This window comes from Salvia hispanica, chromosome 2 (assembly GCF_029641045.1).
Source record: "Salvia hispanica isolate PSC_SH4W2 chromosome 2, Shi_PSC_v1, whole genome shotgun sequence".
Taxonomy (NCBI): domain Eukaryota; kingdom Viridiplantae; phylum Streptophyta; class Magnoliopsida; order Lamiales; family Lamiaceae; genus Salvia; species Salvia hispanica.
The window spans coordinates 37,411,693-37,433,307 of NC_142693.1; the positions used below are offsets into that span (position 1 = coordinate 37,411,693).

General features: G+C 35.8%; 2 protein-coding genes across 2 annotated transcripts; one reads left to right on the forward strand and one right to left on the reverse strand.

Annotated features, from left to right (window-relative positions):
• Positions 1-2,055: 2,055 nt before the first annotated feature.
• LOC125202291 (protein RGF1 INDUCIBLE TRANSCRIPTION FACTOR 1-like) lies at positions 2,056-3,305 on the forward strand. The gene is made up of 3 exons (XM_048100668.2): positions 2,056-2,286; positions 2,361-2,576; positions 2,885-3,305. The coding sequence occupies exons 1-3, from the start codon at positions 2,104-2,106 to the stop codon at positions 3,101-3,103; spliced, it is 618 nt and encodes a 205-aa protein (XP_047956625.1). The 5' UTR covers positions 2,056-2,103; the 3' UTR covers positions 3,104-3,305.
• Positions 3,306-15,960: 12,655 nt separating this feature from the next.
• Positions 15,961-20,584, reverse strand: LOC148932335 (uncharacterized). Its single transcript, XM_089065067.1, has 2 exons — positions 19,628-20,584; positions 15,961-15,966 (listed from the first exon to the last, which is right to left on the reverse strand). The coding sequence occupies exons 1-2, from the start codon at positions 20,582-20,584 to the stop codon at positions 15,961-15,963; spliced, it is 963 nt and encodes a 320-aa protein (XP_088921193.1).
• Positions 20,585-21,615: the final 1,031 nt, after the last annotated feature.

The following is a 21,615-nucleotide window of genomic DNA, read 5'->3' on the forward strand; positions in this document are numbered from 1 at the left end:
ACATTTCTTAAGACTTAGATTAAATAAAAATGGATTATTTAATCTTGGATGGAGAAAGTACGATAGACGGAATCATTAATCCTCGTAATATTTGTGCAACCAATTATGTGTGTACATAAGAGATTGAACATTTTTATGGAAATACGTCGAAATTTATATTTGTTCAACCAGATTAAGATTATGGTGTATCCATATTAGAAATATTAAGCACATTACACGTCATCCCAGCAATTTATTCAAAGTGGGATGCATGACATCTTCAATGCACAATGAGAAAAATTATTCATATGTAATAAATATATAATATATATTTAATTAATATGCTATACTAGTATAGAAGATACGATATGGAATAAGAATGACATTTCATAAATTTTGACACATTACAAAACATAATTTATTGTACATGAAATGTTTTGTCAAATTTCAAAGTAGATTTTAAAATTCAAATATTTTCTATATTTAACTTTAAAAAACTTAAATTTATTTATCTATGATTGCATTATATTAGTAAAAAATATATATAAATTAAAAATTTTATTTTATTTGATAATCCATCATCCATGCTTATCAAATTAGCAAAGGCACATAAATGGTAGGTAAACCTTACTTTCCACTAACTGATTTCACCCACATTCTATTAATAAAACTAATACTTTTACATAAAAATTGGTCTCACATTCCATTATCTTTTCACACCTACTTTTTTTTATATTTCTTAAAATTCGTGCCGAACTTAAATGAGACTCCTAATGTTAAATGGAAGGAGTAGATTTTATAGGTTCTACCAAAATGGGGCCCTAAGTCGATAGTGAATAATAGTTCACGAGCTGACTCAACTCAACACTCCACATGTACAAATATAGAACAACACTTGATATGGGCTACCTATGTTAAAATATACTCCCTCCGTCAGGGATAGATCTAGAAAATGTTCACTGAAGGGGCAAAAATACATGTGGGGGTATTTGAAGTATTTGAGGAGGGGCATTTAAAGAAGAAACTAATATTATATTTTTTCTACAATAGATTCTATACATAGATATGAAATTTTGAGGGAGGACATTTGCCCCTCGTGCTTGCCAATCAGATCCGTCCCTGCCCTCCGTCCCATTGAAGATGACACACTTTCCTTTTTAGTTTATCCCAACTAAAATGACACATTACTTAAAATGAAAACACATTTATCTTTACTTTATTCCCTCTCTCTTACTTTACTCTCTCCTCTCTACGTACAAAATAAATTTGCATAAAATCTCGTGCCGCCCAAGAAAGAGGTCATCTTCCTTGGGACGGAGGGAGCACAAGTTTGAAAATCAAAGCTCCCATTTCCTTGTTGCATGCAAAGTTTTCCATTTTATGGGCCCCAATCCCATTAGAAAAGCAGTTACAGCAAACGATGACGTTTTAAGCCAACTCCTGCCACCCTATACAGACGCCAAGAAACCAATTTTTTAACCCTACGCGCCATCTCTCACTCAATCCAACGGCTAATAAATATCTTGACCCACCCGTTCTTATCGTCGCCGTTGATTGCTGGTCCCCAACATCAATCTCTTAATTGAAGTTGTACTTGTACATATTTAGACGACTTTCACTATATATGCTCGAGATTAATTTATTTTTCCTAGTTTTACTAGTAATAGTTCATATCACCCACAACTAAATTGGGATAAACTCTCACCTGTCTTAGCGTCTTAAATAAATAGCCGTTCAAACCAAATAGTGGATGAGAATCACCTAAAAATTCATACTACAAGTCATGAAGGCTAGCTAGTGGTGCATGCAATCGTATTATTAAAATTCCAAAAATATTTTATGTGAACATTTTAATAGTATTTGATTGTTAGTATTTATGTCACCATTTTATGTCAAGCGTGGACTAAAAATATTTAGCATAACATTAATAATATATACTCCTATCACTTGGGATTCTAATTATAATTAAAATTCTAATTAATATTATAACAATAATGTAATTAATTAAACAAAATAAAATGTTATACACATGTGTTATAGATACATGATTTGGAGTGAGGTGAAATACTTGTGGAATTCAAAGAAACCCCTCTCTCTCTAATATCTATCTCTCCTCTCTTTCCCATGAGACAAATGCAGGTGCCTCCATGGCTGGAGAGACTGCTAAGAACAGAATTCTTCAACCTTTGCCGCACCCACGGCGAGGGCAGCCGGAGCGAATGCAATATGTATTGCTTAGATTGCAATGCCGGCGCCTTCTGCTTCTACTGCCGATCATCTAAGCACAGAGATCATCATGTAATTCAGGTATTAATTTCTCAATTAAATTCTTCAAATTTCGATACAACACACATATGTAATGAATTCGATTAATATCGTAGATAAGGAGATCGTCGTATCACGATGTGGTACGAGTGTCGGAGATTGAGAAGGTTGTAGACATAAGTGGGGTGCAGACATATGTAATAAACAGCGCAAGGGTTTTGTTTCTCAACCAGAGGCCTTTGCCAAGAGGCGTCAAAGCTGTCTCTCATCTCTGTCAAATTTGTAGGAGGAGTCTTTTGGATAGCTTTCGTTTCTGTTCTCTCGCTTGCAAGGTCTGTCCCCTTCTCTCTCTCTCTCTCTTTCTCTCATACACACACACACACACACAATTTGATCACATTCTTGACGTTTTCATCAAAACACACACATGGGTGTGATCATGATTCATGAGTCATTTACATTAACAATTTTAAACTGAATTTGTTAGATTAAATAGTGGCATTCTTAATGCATTGATGAAAACCCTCAAAATGTGCATATCATAACCGACTAAATATGTAATTTCATCATTTTAATTGGTTGTATCTTCTTTTTTTTGTCTAATGTAATATATCAAAAGATTAATGAGTTTGAAAAATAGCTTGTAGGAATAAAGAGGAATGGGGATGCAAGCCTTTGGTTAGGTGCAAATAATGAGGTAGTTTTGGAGAAGGATGGGGAGATTTCAATGGAAGAGAAAGAATTGTGTGAAGGATCACAACAAGAAATCTACTTAACCACGCCCCCACCTCATCTTCGTCATCATCATCATTCAAGAAGAAGAAAAGGCATCCCACATAGAGCACCGTTTGGCTCTTGATAAATTAATTATTTCCTTTTTTATTTCACCTTCATCTTCGTTTCAATTTCTACTCCTAGACTAGCTACTTTCTAAAGCCCATAACTCCGACATTATTTGTCCCCACGAAAAACAAATTAATTATAGCATTTTCATTTGATTTTTTTTAATGTAAGCAGTATTCATCTTGTATTTCAATATATCTATGTGGATCAATGGATAATCTACGAGCGTATATACATATTTTTGAGAAATATGATGAATATTATTAAATTGCTAATGTATACGAGGTAGAATATTGATTTGGTTCATGGGTGTTGAGAGTTGGGAGGATAATAGAATTTTCCTAATTCATTACACGCATAAAAAAAAAGTAAAAAAAAAAGAAGTTTTCTTGCTGGAAAGAGCAATAATTAGTGCTTAATTATTGAGGTATAAATATGATTAAGAATATAAAGCAAAGTCATTGTGGAGCGTTGTTATATTTTCATGGTCCACCAACCCACATGGGCCGTTTACATAAAGAAGAATATACTTTAAAGATAACAAATAATTGTTTCATTTGTTTGCTACTTTGCGTTTCTTTAGGTAGTTTAATAATAATATCACCACGAATATTTGTTGGAATGAATCTTTTTTTTTTCGAAAGGGTTGGAAAGGATCTTTATATATATACCATGATGGAGTATTTTATTATCTTCCATTTTTATAAATATATAAGAGTACTCTCATTTGATGAAGTATTATAACATAACTTTTCAAATATTAAATTAAAATTAAGTAACTATATAGGAAATGGAAAACATGATGAATTCAATATTGAACTCTTTTCCATGGTAAATTTTTTTTTTGTAGTGATGACTCATGAGATGTAATGAAAAATGTATGAGCGAGCAATAGGTAAAATTAAATAGAAAATGTAAGTCTAAAATCAACCGACATTATCGGTTGGAGTTGAACAAGTAGGTAAGTTTCTATACAAGTGAGGATTTCCACAAGATTTCGAGATTTTCTTACTAGGGAAAATCTTTGAAAGCAATATGATTTGGAAGTTGTTCTGATTGCTAACGTAAAACTTATACGCCCACAAAAGTTATATTTGGAAGTAACCAAAATTCCTTAAATCTTTATCCTTTTTATTTTAAACAATAATATCGCAAAGTTTCCATGACATTATCAATGGAAATTTCATTATAACCTTCCTTTACAAAAAAGGAAAAGGAGGAGGAATATCTAGAATCTTACACGAAATCCATTTATGGATGTAGTATTATGTTTATGGGGTTTCACCATTTAAGCATTTTATACTAATAAAAAAATTATGTTTATATTCATAGTTATGATTTTTATTTCGATGCCAATGAACTCGTTGCTATCTGCAGCTCCAATTTTCCTACTCACAATTTTTTTAACATGCATATTGTTATTTTAAACAAATCTTGAAATAAACAATACATATTTTTGAATAAAATACAATTAGATAGCATGTCTTTAAGGTTGGACAGATAGAGATTGCACAAGTCCAACCTAATAATGTTGCCAAAAGAAATTAGGTTCTATCTATGACACGGCGTCATCACTTTTGTGGCGATTGTACTCTCCACAATAGGCTAATAAACTTTGAACGAAATATATTTTCACGAATTTAAACTTGATCGCAGTAATAATGAACTTATGCATTGTAAGAAGTCAACTTCCCACGATTTAGAATTTCGACAAAATTTGAGAGAAATGGTTAAACTCAAGTATAGTACAAACGTTTTTGTTTACGCACATTATATTACAAGCGACATCGTTTCTTGATCAGTTTGTCTATCTATATAATCGGACGTAACACATCAGATTAAATTTAGGAAAAATCAAACTCATGAAAAAATCACTACAACGCGTAAGTTTATAATATCATCAACCAAAATTTGAAATGGGTGTTCTTTATTTATATGCATATTTCTAAATACAGTTGAACGTAGTTCGGATGGAAAATTTATACTCCGTGTTATTACAAGTGATGAATTTTTTCTGGACATAAAATTTAAAAAAATGATTATTGAGTTAAGAAGAAAGAAAACTTTATTCTATATATCCATTTAGTTAACAACACTGCATTAAATCTTATGCCATTTCACTTAGAGTGAAATGAACGAAGTATTAAAATAGATGACTAAGACATAATTAAATAAGAAAAAATAAATTAATTGTTTTTTTTTTCTATTTTAAGAAACAGACCAAAAAAAAAAAGAATTTTAATTTTTAGGAACGGAGGAAGTAGTATTTTATTCGAAATAAGACATTAGGTACCGTCGTCGGTCATATAAGTTTGTACGTATAGGTTTAGTTATTTCATTAATGTTTGCGCTGGTTCTCTAAACTTTTTGTCGTAAAAACTGAAAGTAAATATTAGTCAAACTGTAAATACTAATCACAATATAAATCACTAGATATTTTAACATTTTGATTTTTTGAAGGTAAATTATGAACTAAATTTCTTAAAAAAATGTATCGAAACTTGACTGTATTTCAACGCGAAATTACTTTATATCGTGATTAATAATCACGTATATATTATTTTTATGGTCATAGAAGTAGTTTATATTATAGTAGTATGATTTAACTTAATCAAATGATATTTATTGATGATAGTATAACTTATATTAATAAGTTAATATCAATCACTTTTAAAACTAAATGCTACTCCCTTTGTCCCTTAAACCACATTTGTTATTTTGGAATTTCTATTAAAAACTACTTAATGATTTTTTTCCTCTCTAACGAGGTTAGTCTCATTCTTTATTATTAATATTTTAATTATTTTTTTTCTATTTTTCTTTTTTTATTAATTATACATTAAAATATGTGTTGTTTCAAATATTGTAATATACGATGATGATGAAGATGATGGAGGGAGTAAATAAAATCAACCTGTTGGCTGTTGTGAATCATTTTATATAGCATATGGACTCGATGCATCACGTTGTATCCAAACGGGCCCATGACATTTTTGTGAAGTAGCTCATGGATCCATTTTAGGCCCACGTAGAAAATGTATTTGCCTATATGGCACTGAAAAAGAAAAAGGAAAATATAGGAAATGAAATTGATACAAATAACTTTAATATACAGTGCATGCGCAATTAATCGTCAATCGTCATACATCCTTAAAAAGCTAATGCATCTTTATCTAATTTATTATCAAATTAAGCTTTAAAATAAAGTACACAATCTCTCTGTTCGCCCACAAATTCTCGCCTCTCATATAAAATCCTTAACATGGAGTCATGGATTGCCGATAATTTTGAAAAAATGAAGTATTTTCGTAATTTCACATTTATTTATAAATTAAAAAAACCATACTATTCAAACTAGAATAATTGAAAAATAAACTTATTTCTAACTCTTCCTAACTCACAACAAATCACGTCAATTTTTATCGAAAGTCGAAACATGCCAACAAGTGTTGTCGTATGATGTCGGATGTGCGCCAATAAAAATTTTGGTTGAGCCTCCCAACGTGAAATGTCTACTCCATCACTATGTAAAGAAATAGATAATTTTGAGATCTAGAATATGTGCATTAGAGATATTCTTTAGGCATATCCCTTGAAGATGCTACAAATGCCAACCTAAATTTCACTTCTTTTTTGTTCCCTTTTGTTTGCCTTTAACCAAAAGTGACCACAAAATCCTACTCAAGTCACCTCAATCTTTATTGCCCTCATGACTACCAACATATGCATTCTTTACATAACATCCAAACCACCCTTCTTCATCACTCCCTCTCAATCATGCCACCATAATTCAAGAGAGCCAACGGCTGAGTAAGGGTCCGCCGCCTAGCTACATGGCAGGGCCGATCGAGAAAAAGGCACGGCCTGCAATAGCGGTTGCACCACCACCTGCATGGATGGATGGTGGTCATTGGGCTTGATCAAAAATATGGTGTGATTCTTGCTTGATAGGGCAACATCTATCCTTTGGCATTCTACCTATTTTCTAGCCTTACCCTTTGATGGTAGGCTTTATGTTTTTGGTTTGAAGTTTAATAAATGTATTGTTTCACCTTTGCTTTACCCAAATAAGGATTGTTTCTCCAGAGTAGAGTTTGTAATTTGATTACATATATCTCTCATGTGGTTTGATGTTTGATTTGTTTTCTTCTTGGAAGTTGTTGATTTAATTTAATTAATCTATTAATTTTCTTCATATTACTGGACTTGATTGGGAAATTTAGGAATCAGGATCAACTATGTACGTGTTCAAAAGCATGAAGCATGCTGTTAAAAGAGTAGAGATAATACATCATATTTAATTCATGTTGCTTTGTCGATGTCGTTGCGGTGCTCACGCGTTAGCTTTAATCGGATAGAAAAGTTGATGGGTAATATTAAGTGAGTAATGGAAGTAAATATAATTTATATTTATAAATTAAAACATTTAAACTAAAATTATGAGATCAAAGTATGGGCTATAATTTATGAATAAGGGTAAATATTTACCCAAACTCTCCGATCCAGTTGCCACAAGCAAAAATTCAATGCTCCATTATCAAAGATGGCAAATGAACATAAATTTAAAAGTTGTAAAGTTGTGTCACGATAGATTCAAATACAAAATCTCTAGCCTCGAATATTATCAACTTATTACTAGGCCAATTCACACACAAATGTTGACATATAGTACTTTATTACTAATATAATGAGCAAAGCATCGAATAAATGAAACGACAAAATTATTCATGTTGATGTATCAAGTCTTTATTTTCATTCACTATTTTGGGCCTGTAATTAAGAGCAAACGTACTTTTGTTCTGATAGTGGGCTGAGTTCGTGTTTGACAAAATAGGCCTAATTTAGAGTATTTTACTATACTTTATAGTATCGCATTAACGACCAGTTATAACAAATAAAATAAATGTTCTAAAAAATCTGAATTTCAGATAAGTTGCAAATATAAATATGAATCAGATTTGTATTGTTTTTTCTTGGTTTTATGTGTTCGTATGGTTTAAGATTGTAATATGGACTCAGCCCATATCATCGTTGACAGAAGCATGCAACTGCAAGCCACGAGCCCAACAGAGCCGAATACATGCCTACAGAGGAGAAGGTCAAAACCTCTAACTCTAAGGTCTGGAGTTTTTGTTTCAAGATAGATATGGATTTTTCAAGATTTTCCTGCCTTAGTAGTAACTAGGTTTTTTTTATCTTTCTTGAGTTTTCTTTATTTGCTTTTCCCCGAATCATATTAGGAGTCGAACCGCATAGAGGGGTGCGTTAGGCTCCTTTGCATTCTAAGTGTCCTATTTCCTTCTTAATTTCAGCCCTTGAATCCTTGAATTGGATGGTTGTGATCAATGCATTATTAGTCTATAATGTTGCATTATTAGCCGTTGTGCATTATTAGAATGAAAATGTGCATTATTAGCCGCTGTGCATTATTAGAATGAAAATGTGCATTATTAAATGACACGTGGCATTAATCTAACCGTCAGATGACAAAATCGTGGGGCTAGGATTAAGAAGGAAAAAGGACAAAAGATATGAAAAGGATTTGAATACATCCCTATTTCTATTTTACTATCTTTTTAGTCATTCGGAGCTTATCATCCAAACTGTTTTCCATGGATTCCTTTGTTTGGTAAATATTTTTGTTAGGAATCACCATTCCATTCCATTTCATATGGGAATACCCATTCCATCCATTTAGCTAAGGAATAGCCATTCCATTCCATTCCATTTTCCTTTCTTTTTATTTTAAAATTTAACAAAATTATATAAATATTATTTTATATTATATTTAAATTTAATATCATCACAATTTTACAATAAAATTTAAATTTAAATTTTTTTAATAATTGAAAAATCCACACACACTTCACACATTTCACACACTACACACACTTCACAAATTTCACACTTTACACACTACTCACATTTCACACACTACACGCACTACACACATTTCACACACTACACACTTCACATATTTCACACACTACACATATTTCACACACTTGACACACTTGACACACTACACACATTTCACACACTACACACACTTGACACACTACACACCTTTCACACCTTTCACACACTTGACACATTACACACACTTCACAAATTTCACACACTACACACATTTCACACACTACACATATATCACACATTTCACACACTACACATATTTCACACATTTCACACACTACACACACTTGACACACTACACACATTTTACACACTTCACACACTACACACACTTCACAAATTTCACACACACTACACACATTTCACGCACTACACACACTACTACACACACTTGACAAACACGGATTTTGCATGTTTTTAAGAATTAGATTTAACTTGTTTTAAATGTCAATCATGCAAATTATGTTCTTAAATTGCATATTTTATACATTTGGTATTTTTGATGCGTTTGTTGATAAATTATAGAAAAGATAGAAAAAAGGTGTAAAAAGGCCAAGGTGCAGCAGCCTCTGTTCGAGCCCATTCTGCCAGCAGATTTAGAGTCCAATCAGTGATATATGCATAACATTCTCTTCCTCTTCGAAAGAGCTTCGCGTGGATATCCCGCACGTCTCAATTGGAATTCTGTGGAGAAAGTTATGGCTATTCTACGAACATTGCGCAGTGCAGTCAAAGCTGGCGGGAATTTAGGAGGAAATTCACGGAAGAAAAAAAATTATTATATTGTGAAGCCCAATCTCTCCTAATTCTTGAAGGCCACGAAATTATAAAAAAAAAACCTTTTTCCAACCTATAAATACCTCTAACCTAATTCATAATCTCCATCTCAGAGCCTCCAATCATTCTCCGTCTCTACACCTTCATCCATCCCATATTCCACACATAATCATCCATCTTCCATTGGAGCGGAGCTCTGCAGATCCAGGCAAGAGAAGACTGAAGATTGAAGATTCAACCTTGGGTTTTATCTATTTCTTTCATGTCTCGTACTTTAATTGGTGTATTTACTTGTCTATGAGTAGAACATCTTTTGTGGAATTTTTTTGGTGAAGATATTTTGATTTTCCTCGTTAGCTCTTGCAGTTATTTGATTTATCCTTGTGCCTTCTATATTCAATTGATTAGTTACATTTTGAATACATATTAGAGTTGATTAGAGTACTCGGGAGACGGAATAGTTGACTTGGAAAAGGGATAACTCACACTTTAATTCAATAGAACTCGGGATAGTTGAGGTCTCACGTGAGGTCATTGGTCTTAACGATATTTTAGGAGTTAGGTCTAAGAATTAGAAGGGGACTTCAAATATTACACCTAATCTACGGATTTCTCACCTCTGGAGGGGGTTTAATCTAGTTAAGTGACCGACTTAATAACTCTAGAGACCGTAATTCAAGGAAGTCAATTGTGTTTTGAATCCTAAAATTCTACATTCTATCGTCTGTTTTGTATCATATATTTTTATGCTTTCTTTTATTTAGTTATTTATTTTATGTCTAGTTTAATAAATCAAACCAGAAATCCCTTGTCTCTAGATTGTATATGAAGCTTAGTATATGGTAGTCAGTTGCAATCTTATTCCTTGTGTTCGATATCCCGGTACTGACCTTTAGCTATTCTAGATCTACCCTGTATGCTTATAGGTATTTTTAGGGCTAATAAATAGTGCATCAACACTTCACACACTACACGCACTACACACATTTCACACACTACACGCACTTCACACACTATACAAATTTCACACACTACACACACTACACACATTTCACACACTACGCACACTACACACACTTCACACATTTTACACACTACACGCACTTCACACACTACACAAATTTCACACACTGCACACACTACATGCTAGGGATTGGTGCCCCTTGCACAGCGGAAGACATGCATAAACAAATAAAGCAGATCTACTCGAACGATTATGAGATTAATTATCTACATGTTAAACAATCAAATTGCATTCAAGAACAGAAATAATTCATGTAAAAGGAATTAAAACCCTAATTCATGAATTTCCTACGGTTTAGAATTACCGATCTGATTCTCCAAAGAATCGAGATTGCTTGCGCCTTCTCCACGTGATAATCTTCGTACTCAACCACAAACCTTCTAATCAGTATCCCGAACTCAGATTATGACCTTTGGGTGGGCAAAGCTTGTCAGAATAAAAAAGGGCTTGATTAGAAAGAAACAAATTTTCTGTTCTGGAGAGAACTAAAAATCACGTTCACTCCAGAGAGAGGGGAACGAAATTTTAGAGTTAACTCTCAGTATATCTCATTTCTAATCTCTTTTTATATAGAGTTATGATGGGCCAGATTAGGGATCCATGGAGGTTGGACTTGGGCCATACCTGTTGGACTTTTACTAATCAAATTGAGCCCCAATTTAATAGAAGTCAGACAAAATATTATTATCAGCCACTACAATAAAATAATATTGACCGTCCGTCCAATCCTAAATTACGAGTAATACGGGCTTTACCTCTTTAATTTATTATTTCCCGTGTTAAAGATATAAATATCCATTAATCAATTTAAGTCTGCTATTTGACTTTAATTAATTAATATCTTTTTCCAAGAGTTATCTAGTTCAATATCTTTATTTATTATTCTGGAATAAATTCCAACCGGCCGGGTTTCTGAATAATAAAACCTTTTTCGAACACCTCTTGAGGATATTATCAAGTTGGATTCACCCAACACACGATTCATTGCAATAACAATACTAGCACCTCTAGACATTGATCACCACTACCCAAGATATCAGGATTCTTGGATTGCGAAAAATCCGCACCTTTTGATAAATCAAAGTAGTGCATAATCAATATCGTATGCTCAATGTTATATCAACAATCATTAAGAATTTTACAATCACCGAGACCTCATATTTCAGTAAATAGCAAGAAAAACTTATCTCAACTGTTAGATCCGTCAGTGCTATACCACACCAGTGTCGTTTATTTCCTAAGGTAAGGAAACATGCGGACTGACACTGCAACCTTTCACGATAGGTAGCCAAAGCCTATCTAGGTTGTGAAATTCTATTTCTCTTCTACAAAGGACCAACTGCGTCACCTTCTGTGAACATCATTCACGACCAGTCTACTATGCAGAAGAATCAGACTTATTTGCTTCTTATACATTTAAATGTTTGAGAAACATCTTATAAATGTACAAGCAAACATCAATGCGATAAAATTACTTCTTCTCGCCTTGGGTTAAAAGTGGATTGTAGAGTTTATTATACACAAGCAATTCTATCCGTGCATCATGCTCGAAATATGTTTTTCAGTATACCAATCCTAACAATCTCCCACTTATACTCAAAATCATGCTTTCGAGTATACACACTGCCAAAACTCTCCCACTTACACTCTAAGCAGGTCTCGGACCATGATACATCGAACTACCATACTTTTCACCTCATGTGTAAACCATGTTGCCATATAGGCATTTTGTGAAAATTTCTGCCAGGTTGTTCTTTAATTTGGTATTTCACAGAGTAGAATAAAATATCACGGAGCAGAATAAAAATAATAATTCTCCCAAATAAAATAGGGAAGTGGCGTGAATTATGCTTCCTCCACAAGGAATCAATTTCAAATCTTAATTAAAATAGGATATGGCAAGATTTCCTTAGATATGGTAGGTGTAGGATATGCTAGGATATTTGAATTTATATATGGAAGAGAATAAATAAGGGATCAAATAATATAATAAAATAATTCCTTCTCCCATAAATAGGAGATTTTCAAAAATCTCCATGTATAAGCATAGGGGTTGATTTGCTCATAAAGAAAATAAGAAATAATCGGACTTTGGATTTAATTTGGATAAATATCCCAAGCAATTAATTAAATCCAAGAATAAATAGGTTTCCTCTCCAATAAAGCATGGGGGTCGAAAATTCCAAATAAAATGTGTATGATATTTATGAAGATCCTATATAATCTCACTCCTCCCTTAGGGAATAATTCACCCCAATATAATTTCACCCCGCATCAAATATTCACACGATCACATCACAATTTCAGCCCTTTCCACTTTCACCTCATATTCTCAATACATTGACCTTTCAACGGCCACATCATATATTCCACATATTTGACTATTCAACAGTCACGTCATATACTCAACATATTTGACTATTCAAATAAATCTCAACTCCACAACGCAACTAGGTCATAAAGAAATCATGCAATTAAATCACTCATCATTTAATCCGCATACTTCATAGCATTAAAAACATTTAATGCAAAAATTTTATGACTCAAAAATTAAGGTTCGAAAAGTGGGGCGTTACATTAACTCCCACTACTGATCTTAACTCATTGCTCGTCTCCCATGGTGTAGACCATTGAGACTTGCTAGTCTTTCTATGTTGCATCTCTGTAAGTATTCTGAATCCCTTGAACCACCAAAGGATCCTTACTTATAGTGCATCAACCAGACTTACTTGACTTTCGACCTATTTAACAAGCAAGTTGTTAAAATCTCGATAGTCACTTGAGTTAGACAAAATCAGTTTGAACAATTACTAAGTACTTTCTTGGCCTTATGTCTAAGTGTCATAAATACTTTACCATTCATTGTATAAGAAGTTGAACCGTTGTTCGAAACTCAATCTTGTTGCATTTATATTTTTTAGATACTATGGTGTATAATTTGTTGTTCGAATCACATTTCTTAATAATGCACGCATTATTACATCGAACATCGCTTAATCATAAACAAGTTTAGAAACTAAAACTGAATTCTTTCTAAACTAAACTGTACCAATAAAACAAAACTCTAACATCAAAACAAAACAATTAAGTGAGCATAAATAAATAGCTCCCACTACAACAACTGCCCAATTGGATTAAGATCTCTCATTTAGAAGTTGCATTGTTATCTAAGTCATTGTCCTTCTTTAGAAGAGGTCAATCCGACTTACAATGCATCTTCAATTTGCCTTTTCACCTAATTTATCTTGTCTTTCTTGCTTTCAGTAGACATTGATGACAATTCAGCTCTTCCCTCTTTCCATTGCTAGTCTTCTGTTCGATTGAACTAAGACATAGGAAAGATGTAGCTTTAACGAATTTGTCATCTGTCATGTTATCTTCCTCTATTAGTAATAAAGTGAATATCATGTAGAAGGCTTCCAACTTTTAAGTAACAACCTTCATACTATCACTTCCTATTACATTTGACGAAGAACTGAATGTAGAAACTATTTGAGTAACTGAATCAGAAGATTCCTCAAAATATTCTATCTCTCGTGGATATTCCAATAGAATCTGGACATCGTCCTTATTGGATATTCCTCTTTCATCAATATAAACCAAGACGTGTCTTACTACTTAAAAGAAAGTAGTTTGACCTTCTATCTCAAAGAACTTGTCAAGTACATGCATAAAATGCATTCTTGAACTTTCTCTATAGAATTTTGTCAAGGAAATAGAGGACATGAATTGGTGAATACAGACTTTAAGTTTTCAGCAATGAGAATCTTATCCATTTACATTTCCAGTCTACATAATTTTGGCCATCGAGTTTGATTTCTTTAAGGTTCGCAGACATTATTAAGAATTTGGCTGAGAAGAAATAAAACTATTTATCACATACTATGCTTGATACATAATCGCAAACAACCACAAAACAATTTATGTATCTCGCAACTGCCAAAACCAAAATAAGTACGCCTCTAGGGAGGTCATACAAATTCGATTCCAACAATTTCCTGGTCACAATATCGACGAATAGTCCAGAGACCACTTAGGTGGCATGGCCACTAAATATTGCCTAAGCTTTTACCATAAATATTAGCATCTAGAAATTTCGTTTATGTTTTGATACTCCTTCTAGGGAAGGTCGTACGCCACTAACAAAATTGCATAGCTATCTTATAAATATGTTTAAACAAATGAACTTGCAATTTTGTAGGATTATCGCTCCCACTAGGGTAGGTCGCGATAATATTAGAAACATGCTTCTAGTTTAAACAATTTACTATTAAGAAGTCTAATCTAATGAACTTGCTATTTCGTAGGATTATTGCTCCCACTAAGGTGGGTCGCGATAATATTAGAAACTGCTTCATATATAGACCAATTTATGGAGACCATATACAACGCACTGTTGTAATTATCGCTTAGTTATTTTGAACATGGTTTTTGCATAATTATCACATAAGCAGATAAGGCAGATTAATACACTTATAATAGATAATCACCAAATAAATAGATAAATCCATTTACTTCATGGTAATTAATCACACTGGATAATTATTAAAATTATTTAATAAATCTGGGGAGATTTAATTAAATAATTAATTCCTTATCTTATTCCAAATTAGAAATTTCGGATTAGATAAATTTATCTTGGATAATGGTTATCCAAATTAATTTAGGATTAACCTAGGTAGAATTTAATCTATCTAAATCCTCTTAGGATTATTCTAGATTTTACATGGATAAAATCAAATCCTAATACTCAAGATAAGACTGACCTTGGATTATCATTATTTAAATCTGCCAGGATATTTTCGGATAAAATTAAATTTCTCCAAATCCATAAGATAAAGATAAAATCCTATCATTCCAAGATTAACAAAAATCTTAGATTATTTAGAATAAGAAACTAAAATATATCGTATCTATTAGTAGGATTTATTCTAGATAAAATTAATTTTATCAATATCCAATCAGATAAGGATTATCTTGTATTATCTTTATCCAAATTTATCTAGGATATTTTCTAAATAGAAATAAATCTATTTATATCCATAAAATTAGGATGAACTAGAATTAATATTAATTAATTCAACTAGGATTTAACTAGATAGAACTAAATCTATCTTAAATCCAAAAGATAATAACAATACTGGATTAATAATTATCTAAATCTACAAATATATATTGTAGATAGATATAAACCTATCAATATCTATAAGATAGAGATACATTTAATTATCTATATCTACTAGGATATTTTCTAAATAGAATTAATTCTATAAATATCCACAAGAAAAAGATAAATGAAAGGTCGGATCTGTCTCGTGCTTAGATTCTCTGTCCTCGATGGTTTCGCATCTGGAATTGGAGTATATCCAACTGATCGGGAAGAGATTCCCGACCCAGCTGAGTCGTTGATACGACGACCGAGACCTGACTTCAAACAAATTTCCTCAACCCACTTTTACTAATTAGTATAGCGGAGGTAAGGGTCGAATCCCACGAGGATGGACACGTTTAGATAACTGTGGTGACTTTCCTGGGTGTTTGGTTAGCTACCACGCTTGGGTTGAGATTTACCTAGACAGGAAATAAGGTAGTACTCTACTGACTAGTAGGCGGGAAAATAACAGACATGTGGGAGTGTTCGTGAAAGTAGGGGACAAGGTGTATCAGAGACATGTGGAAAGTAGACAGTTACTAAAAGAGGAAAGTTAGAGAACAAAAGTGTATCTGATGGCTGGGGGCTTTCTGACAAGTCTGGATAGTACCTCTGAAAAGTAGGGAACAAAAGTAAAAAGTAACTTAAAAGCAAAAGTAGACCAAATAAAGTTGATTTTGACGTTTTCTTCCTCACCAAGTATTGACGAAAATCATATGAACACAGACACCATAACTAAACTTCAGATTCATGCATTCAAACTCAAGATCCATCGATTAAAATGCTTAAACTTAAATTAAACGGTAACTGCAACTTTACTTCTACTGGCTGACATGCAAGGTGATAATCACGGCGCAGAAAAGAAACTCACGCACGAAAATTTGACTAACTTAGCTACAACTTCAAATCAACAACTCCCGAATAGAAAACACTTAGAAATTGAAAGCAATAACTAAATCTAACTTCCCTAGGCAGAATGAAGCAAACTCAAACCAAAGTGACATGCGAAATAGAAACTTCATAACGTAAATGTTGGAAAATAACAAAGTACTTCAAAAGAGCAACAACGATGAGTGTTTGCAGAATAACTAGTTGATGAAAACAAGTAAACTTTAACTAAGAAAGCGATTAAGATTGTTTGTGCCACTCCGGGCGATAATACTACTACACTGCTACGATAACTGGCTGGAACGACGGACTGATGACTTCTCCGGCAAACTCTGGACGTCAAATGACCATGGCTGTGGCGAGGAAGGAGAGGTAAGATAATGCTGAAGGATGGATCTTCTAGAGAGAATTCTACTAAGTGTGATTGTCAAACTCCGAACCGAACTCCTTCTCTCTCTCCAAATGGCTTCTTTTATAGGGAGGCTTGTCCTTGCTTTTAGGGTAGACTTCTCCCGCATTTTGACCTTTTTGCCCTTGTAAAATAATCATCCCAGCTATCCTCCTTCTCCATCTCGAGCCTTTTCTCTGGCGTGCATTCTGGTCAGTGTCGCACCCTTCTAGTGCCCTTTTTCACTTGCGTCACACGAATCGCCACCTACTGGCTTGGATCCTTCAATCCTGCACACTTAAGCAACTGTTTTGCAGATAATACATGTAATTCACGACATACTGACCAGTAACCAAGGCTTAGAATACGACTTATCAAACTGCTCACACTTACCACATGCTTGTCCTCAAGCGTGAAGACAAACAAAAAGAAATAAGTCGAATTCGAGCCTGGTTACTCCCCTGACCGACTCTACCTAGCTAGACTCAAGACTCTGACGCAAAAGAAAAGAAAACACTAACGACACAAACACATACACATATAGTTAACTTAAACACATAGAACAGGCTACATTTTCAACCACCCTTCCCCTCGAGATCAGGTGCAATCCGGCCTTAGGCAGCCTTGATCTTCCGCCGCCCCCCTTTTCTTCCCCAGTCAGTATATCTGCTTGTTAAGATCACCCAATCCTAGGCCAAACACTGGGTTCACTCAGTCACTCATTCCTCACAGGGGATGTTAGGACTGTTTTCTCTCAATGCTAAACCACAGATGTTTCGGAATCAGATCTCACATGCAGCTCCCGAAGGTCTTTAAGGCTTGTAATGGGGCTAGTGGCTTGTAGCGTTTGGGGTAGTTGTCCCTAAGGCTCTAGGTTCAAAAACTAACTATTTACTTTGATGAGGGAGAACTGTGTGCATTCGGGCTTCTGGCTAGGACTTCTTCTTCGGCCGGACAATTTCTGACATTGGCTTCCAACTGGTCAGTAGCTTCTTCGTGGCTTCGCCACCCTTATTCCTTCTTCTATTTTTTTTGGATCTAGAAACTTCAGATCGATTTTCTGCTTCTTTCTTTGCTTTTCCCTTCTTCAGCTGGTTCCTTTTTGTATGTCAGTTGCCTCCTTGCCTCATGCCTTGCACGCACACAGTTCCAGTGGCTGATGGTTTATTTCGGGGTATAAATCAGGCTAGAAAGTAGGGTTCTAAGGGTAGGTATTTTTTTTTTTTTGGTGGGGGGGGGGGGTTTCCTACTGCCTTCAGGGTTTGCTACACGCGGTCACCTTGCCCTAGACATCATGTGGTAGCCTCTCTTCTTTTTTCAGTATTTAGTGGAAAGTGGTTCCACCTTAGGCCTTTAACTCACCTTTTAAGAGGGCTTTCGTGTCTGACCTAAGGGTTGGGTTTTTCCTTCATACTCGCATCATCTATACTGACTAGGGGTTACTGGAGGGGGTGGTTTCCGTTTTCCGGCATGTCTTATCTCCCTCAATTCCCCTCACCGTCAGTTCGAGGCAGTTGAGTTTTAAGCCCATTCATAAAACATAACACATAATTCCTAGACCTAACAAACCCTAAAAAGAAACTAACATGCACTGACTCAATAACACATATATACATGTCATACTGGCCATTAGCTCCCTCCTCTCACTTCACAAGTGTCTGCCCCAGATACGGGCTGTGAAGTGAAAGTGGGAATGACTAGTATGACGGACACACACTTAAAACAAACACATATTATATCTAAAAACTTCTCACACTTAGACTATGCAATAGGCTAAGTGGGAGAGTTTCAGATATAAACATAAATGTACAAAACAGAACAAAATATTTACAAACATGAAATATAAACATATAACCTCCTCACACTTAGACTACACAGTAGGCTAAGTGTGAGGTAACATGCTCACGACTAAACACAAAGAAAAACATAAAAACCATAGCAAACCCTTTACTTCTCACACTTAGACTATTGAATAGGCTAAGTGTTATGAATGGGGTTTGCATACAATTAAAACACATAAATCTACCTATTTAATAAAAGTACGAAAACATAAACAAAAGAAAGACTTAAAAAAATAAAAAGAAAACTAACTGGTCAGTTGGGGGTGGTTCGGTCAGATGTTCCTCCTGCTCCTTCTTGGGGCAGGGTTCTGTGCAGGTTGGTCCGTTGGTTCTTCCTCAGCAGGTCCGGGTTGGTTGTCATCGTCCTCCTCTTGCTCATCACTTTCTTTTTCCTCAGGTCCGGTGGTTCCAGCTTCTTGTCCTCCATGTCCGCTTGGTCCAGCTTCATTGCTTGCTTTTCCTCTTGCCAACTCCTTTAGTACGCTCTTCATTAGGGCTGTCAATTTCGCCATCTCTGCCCGCGATTGTCTATTCTCCTCAGCCAGCTCAGTCACTGCCCTCTCCAGATTCTCTTGTCTCAGCCTCTGCGCTTGGTCGATCGGGGCAGCTTGCACCTCCTGGCCTTGTTGTGCCCTTCCCCCAGGGGCTTCTCCCATTGGGTAGAACTGGGGTACTCCTTCTCTATAATATACCAAGTTGGTGCGGACAAAGAAGGGTACATCAAATAGGCCGGGAGCGTCGACCATGTACATTGGAGACAGGTCCTCTGCCTCTGTTATGATGATGTTGTTGCGCACGAAAGCTCCTAGGATGTTGCAGAGGGACAAGTTTCTGGCTGGGTAGGTGGCTATTAGATGGCATTGGTAGGCTGTCCAGAATCCCAAGTGTAGTTTTCTTCCACGCTTAGCACACCACACTAGGTACAATTCTGTCATGGACGTTCTCGCGGCTGAGTTACTCTGCCCCAGCAGGTTGTAGCCTAAGTAGAGTTGCACCAACCGTAGCATGGAATTGTTGAAGTGGGTGGATCTGGATTTTGTGGATGCGAACTGGCCAGCATTGGGGTGGGTTAACTCCTCCCAGGCTTCCTGGGGCTCAAATTCTATATGACGCCTCGGTACCCCCCTCTCACGGCTTCTCCAGTCCGGCCCTATAGCCTCCTCCAGGCTATACATTCCCAATCTGACAGTCCACTCTATCAAACTCATCGACAGTTCACCACCGAATATCCTAAAGGAGATTGACACTTCGTCTAGGTCTGTGGTTACTTGGAACCTAAACGTGGTGAAGAACTCCTTCGCTAATCTCACAGATATCTCTGGGTCCCTATTCTCTAGCAGCCATTCAAAACCCAATGCTTCTATACTAGCCAGGAAGGAATCACGAACAGACAACTCATCCAAAGAGGGTATATGGAGTACCTTTCCGCATTTGACTTGCTTGCTACTGTCATCCTTGTCGTCAAATGCGTTCTGAAGCTTTTGGGTGTCGAAGTGCTTCATGTCCTCCATAAGCTCATCAGTGAGCGTTACCCTCCACCGCCAGTATACAATCCTCTCTACCGGAGGGTGGACTAGTTCAAAGTGGTTGTCTGGGAGCTGCTGCTCGTGATAGTCTCCTTCCAGAGAGATATCACTCTCTGAGTCAGAATCCTCGCTGGAAGTGTAGTCTGTGTCGCTTGATCTCTCTTTCTCTTCTGGCTCTCTGATCACTATGCTTGCATTGGCAGTGCGCTGCTTCTTCTTTACTTGTTTCTTCTTGACAGGGGCTTTTCCCTTCCTCTTCCTTTCTTGAATGTACTTAGTCTCTTCGACATCCATTGCCTCTGCTTCCTCGTCGGCTTGTGTTGAAATGTCCTCCTGGGCGGTAGGCTCGGCCACCATGCGGGTACTAGTATCACTCCTTGCTGCCTCCTCCCGACCTACTGACTCTGATGCGAGGTCCAGACCCTCAGCCACCTTGTCAGTATTTTCCTCCTGGTCAGTCGGCGTTGTTGATACTGTCCCTGTTGCCAATTGGGTGTCCTCCTGGCTAGCATTCGAGGGCTCCTCCCCAGGTTTTGTAGGAGTAGTCTTCTCGGCATCACTCGAAATCTCCACTGCATCTGCGGCGGTGTTTGCTCCTGCCTTGTTGGACGTCCACTTTCCCAAACATCTCTGTGACACTCTTTGGGGTTTCTGCCTTTCCGCCTTGGGGTCGTTTTTCAACACTAGCCTCCTCTTTACTGGTTTGGGTTTAGTCACCACTGAGGCTTCCTCTTGAGGTGTTTCTGGTTCTCGTCTCTCCTCTTCAAGTTGTTCGGCTCTTTTCGGTTGTTCGTCTGTTTTCTCCTCTACTGACTGGTGGGCTACCTCTTCCGACCTTTCCGCTTTCTTTGTTGCCTCCTCATTCCCTACTGCCTGGGATGCGAGGTCCAGTACCTCAGCCACCCCTTCAGGGTTCACCACGATTCGATCCCCTTTACCCAAAACCGCTTGAAATTCTTCCTCTGTCATTATCCCTTGCTTCCTGGCCGTTTCGTTCAGATCTATATCTGCATCGA

Excerpts from the sequence above, each read along its gene's own strand:
- LOC125202291 (XM_048100668.2), top strand. The coding sequence starts at position 2,104 with ATGAGACAAATGCAGGTGCCTCCATGGCTGGAGAGACTGCTAAGAACA. Across the intron at positions 2,287-2,360 it reads GAGATCATCATGTAATTCAG|ATAAGGAGATCGTCGTATCA; the intron begins GTATTAATTTCT and ends TTAATATCGTAG. Across the intron at positions 2,577-2,884 it reads TCTGTTCTCTCGCTTGCAAG|CTTGTAGGAATAAAGAGGAA; the intron begins GTCTGTCCCCTT and ends TTTGAAAAATAG.
- LOC148932335 (XM_089065067.1), bottom strand. The coding sequence starts at position 20,584 with ATGGAGGACATGAAGCACTTCGACACCCAAAAGCTTCAGAACGCATTT.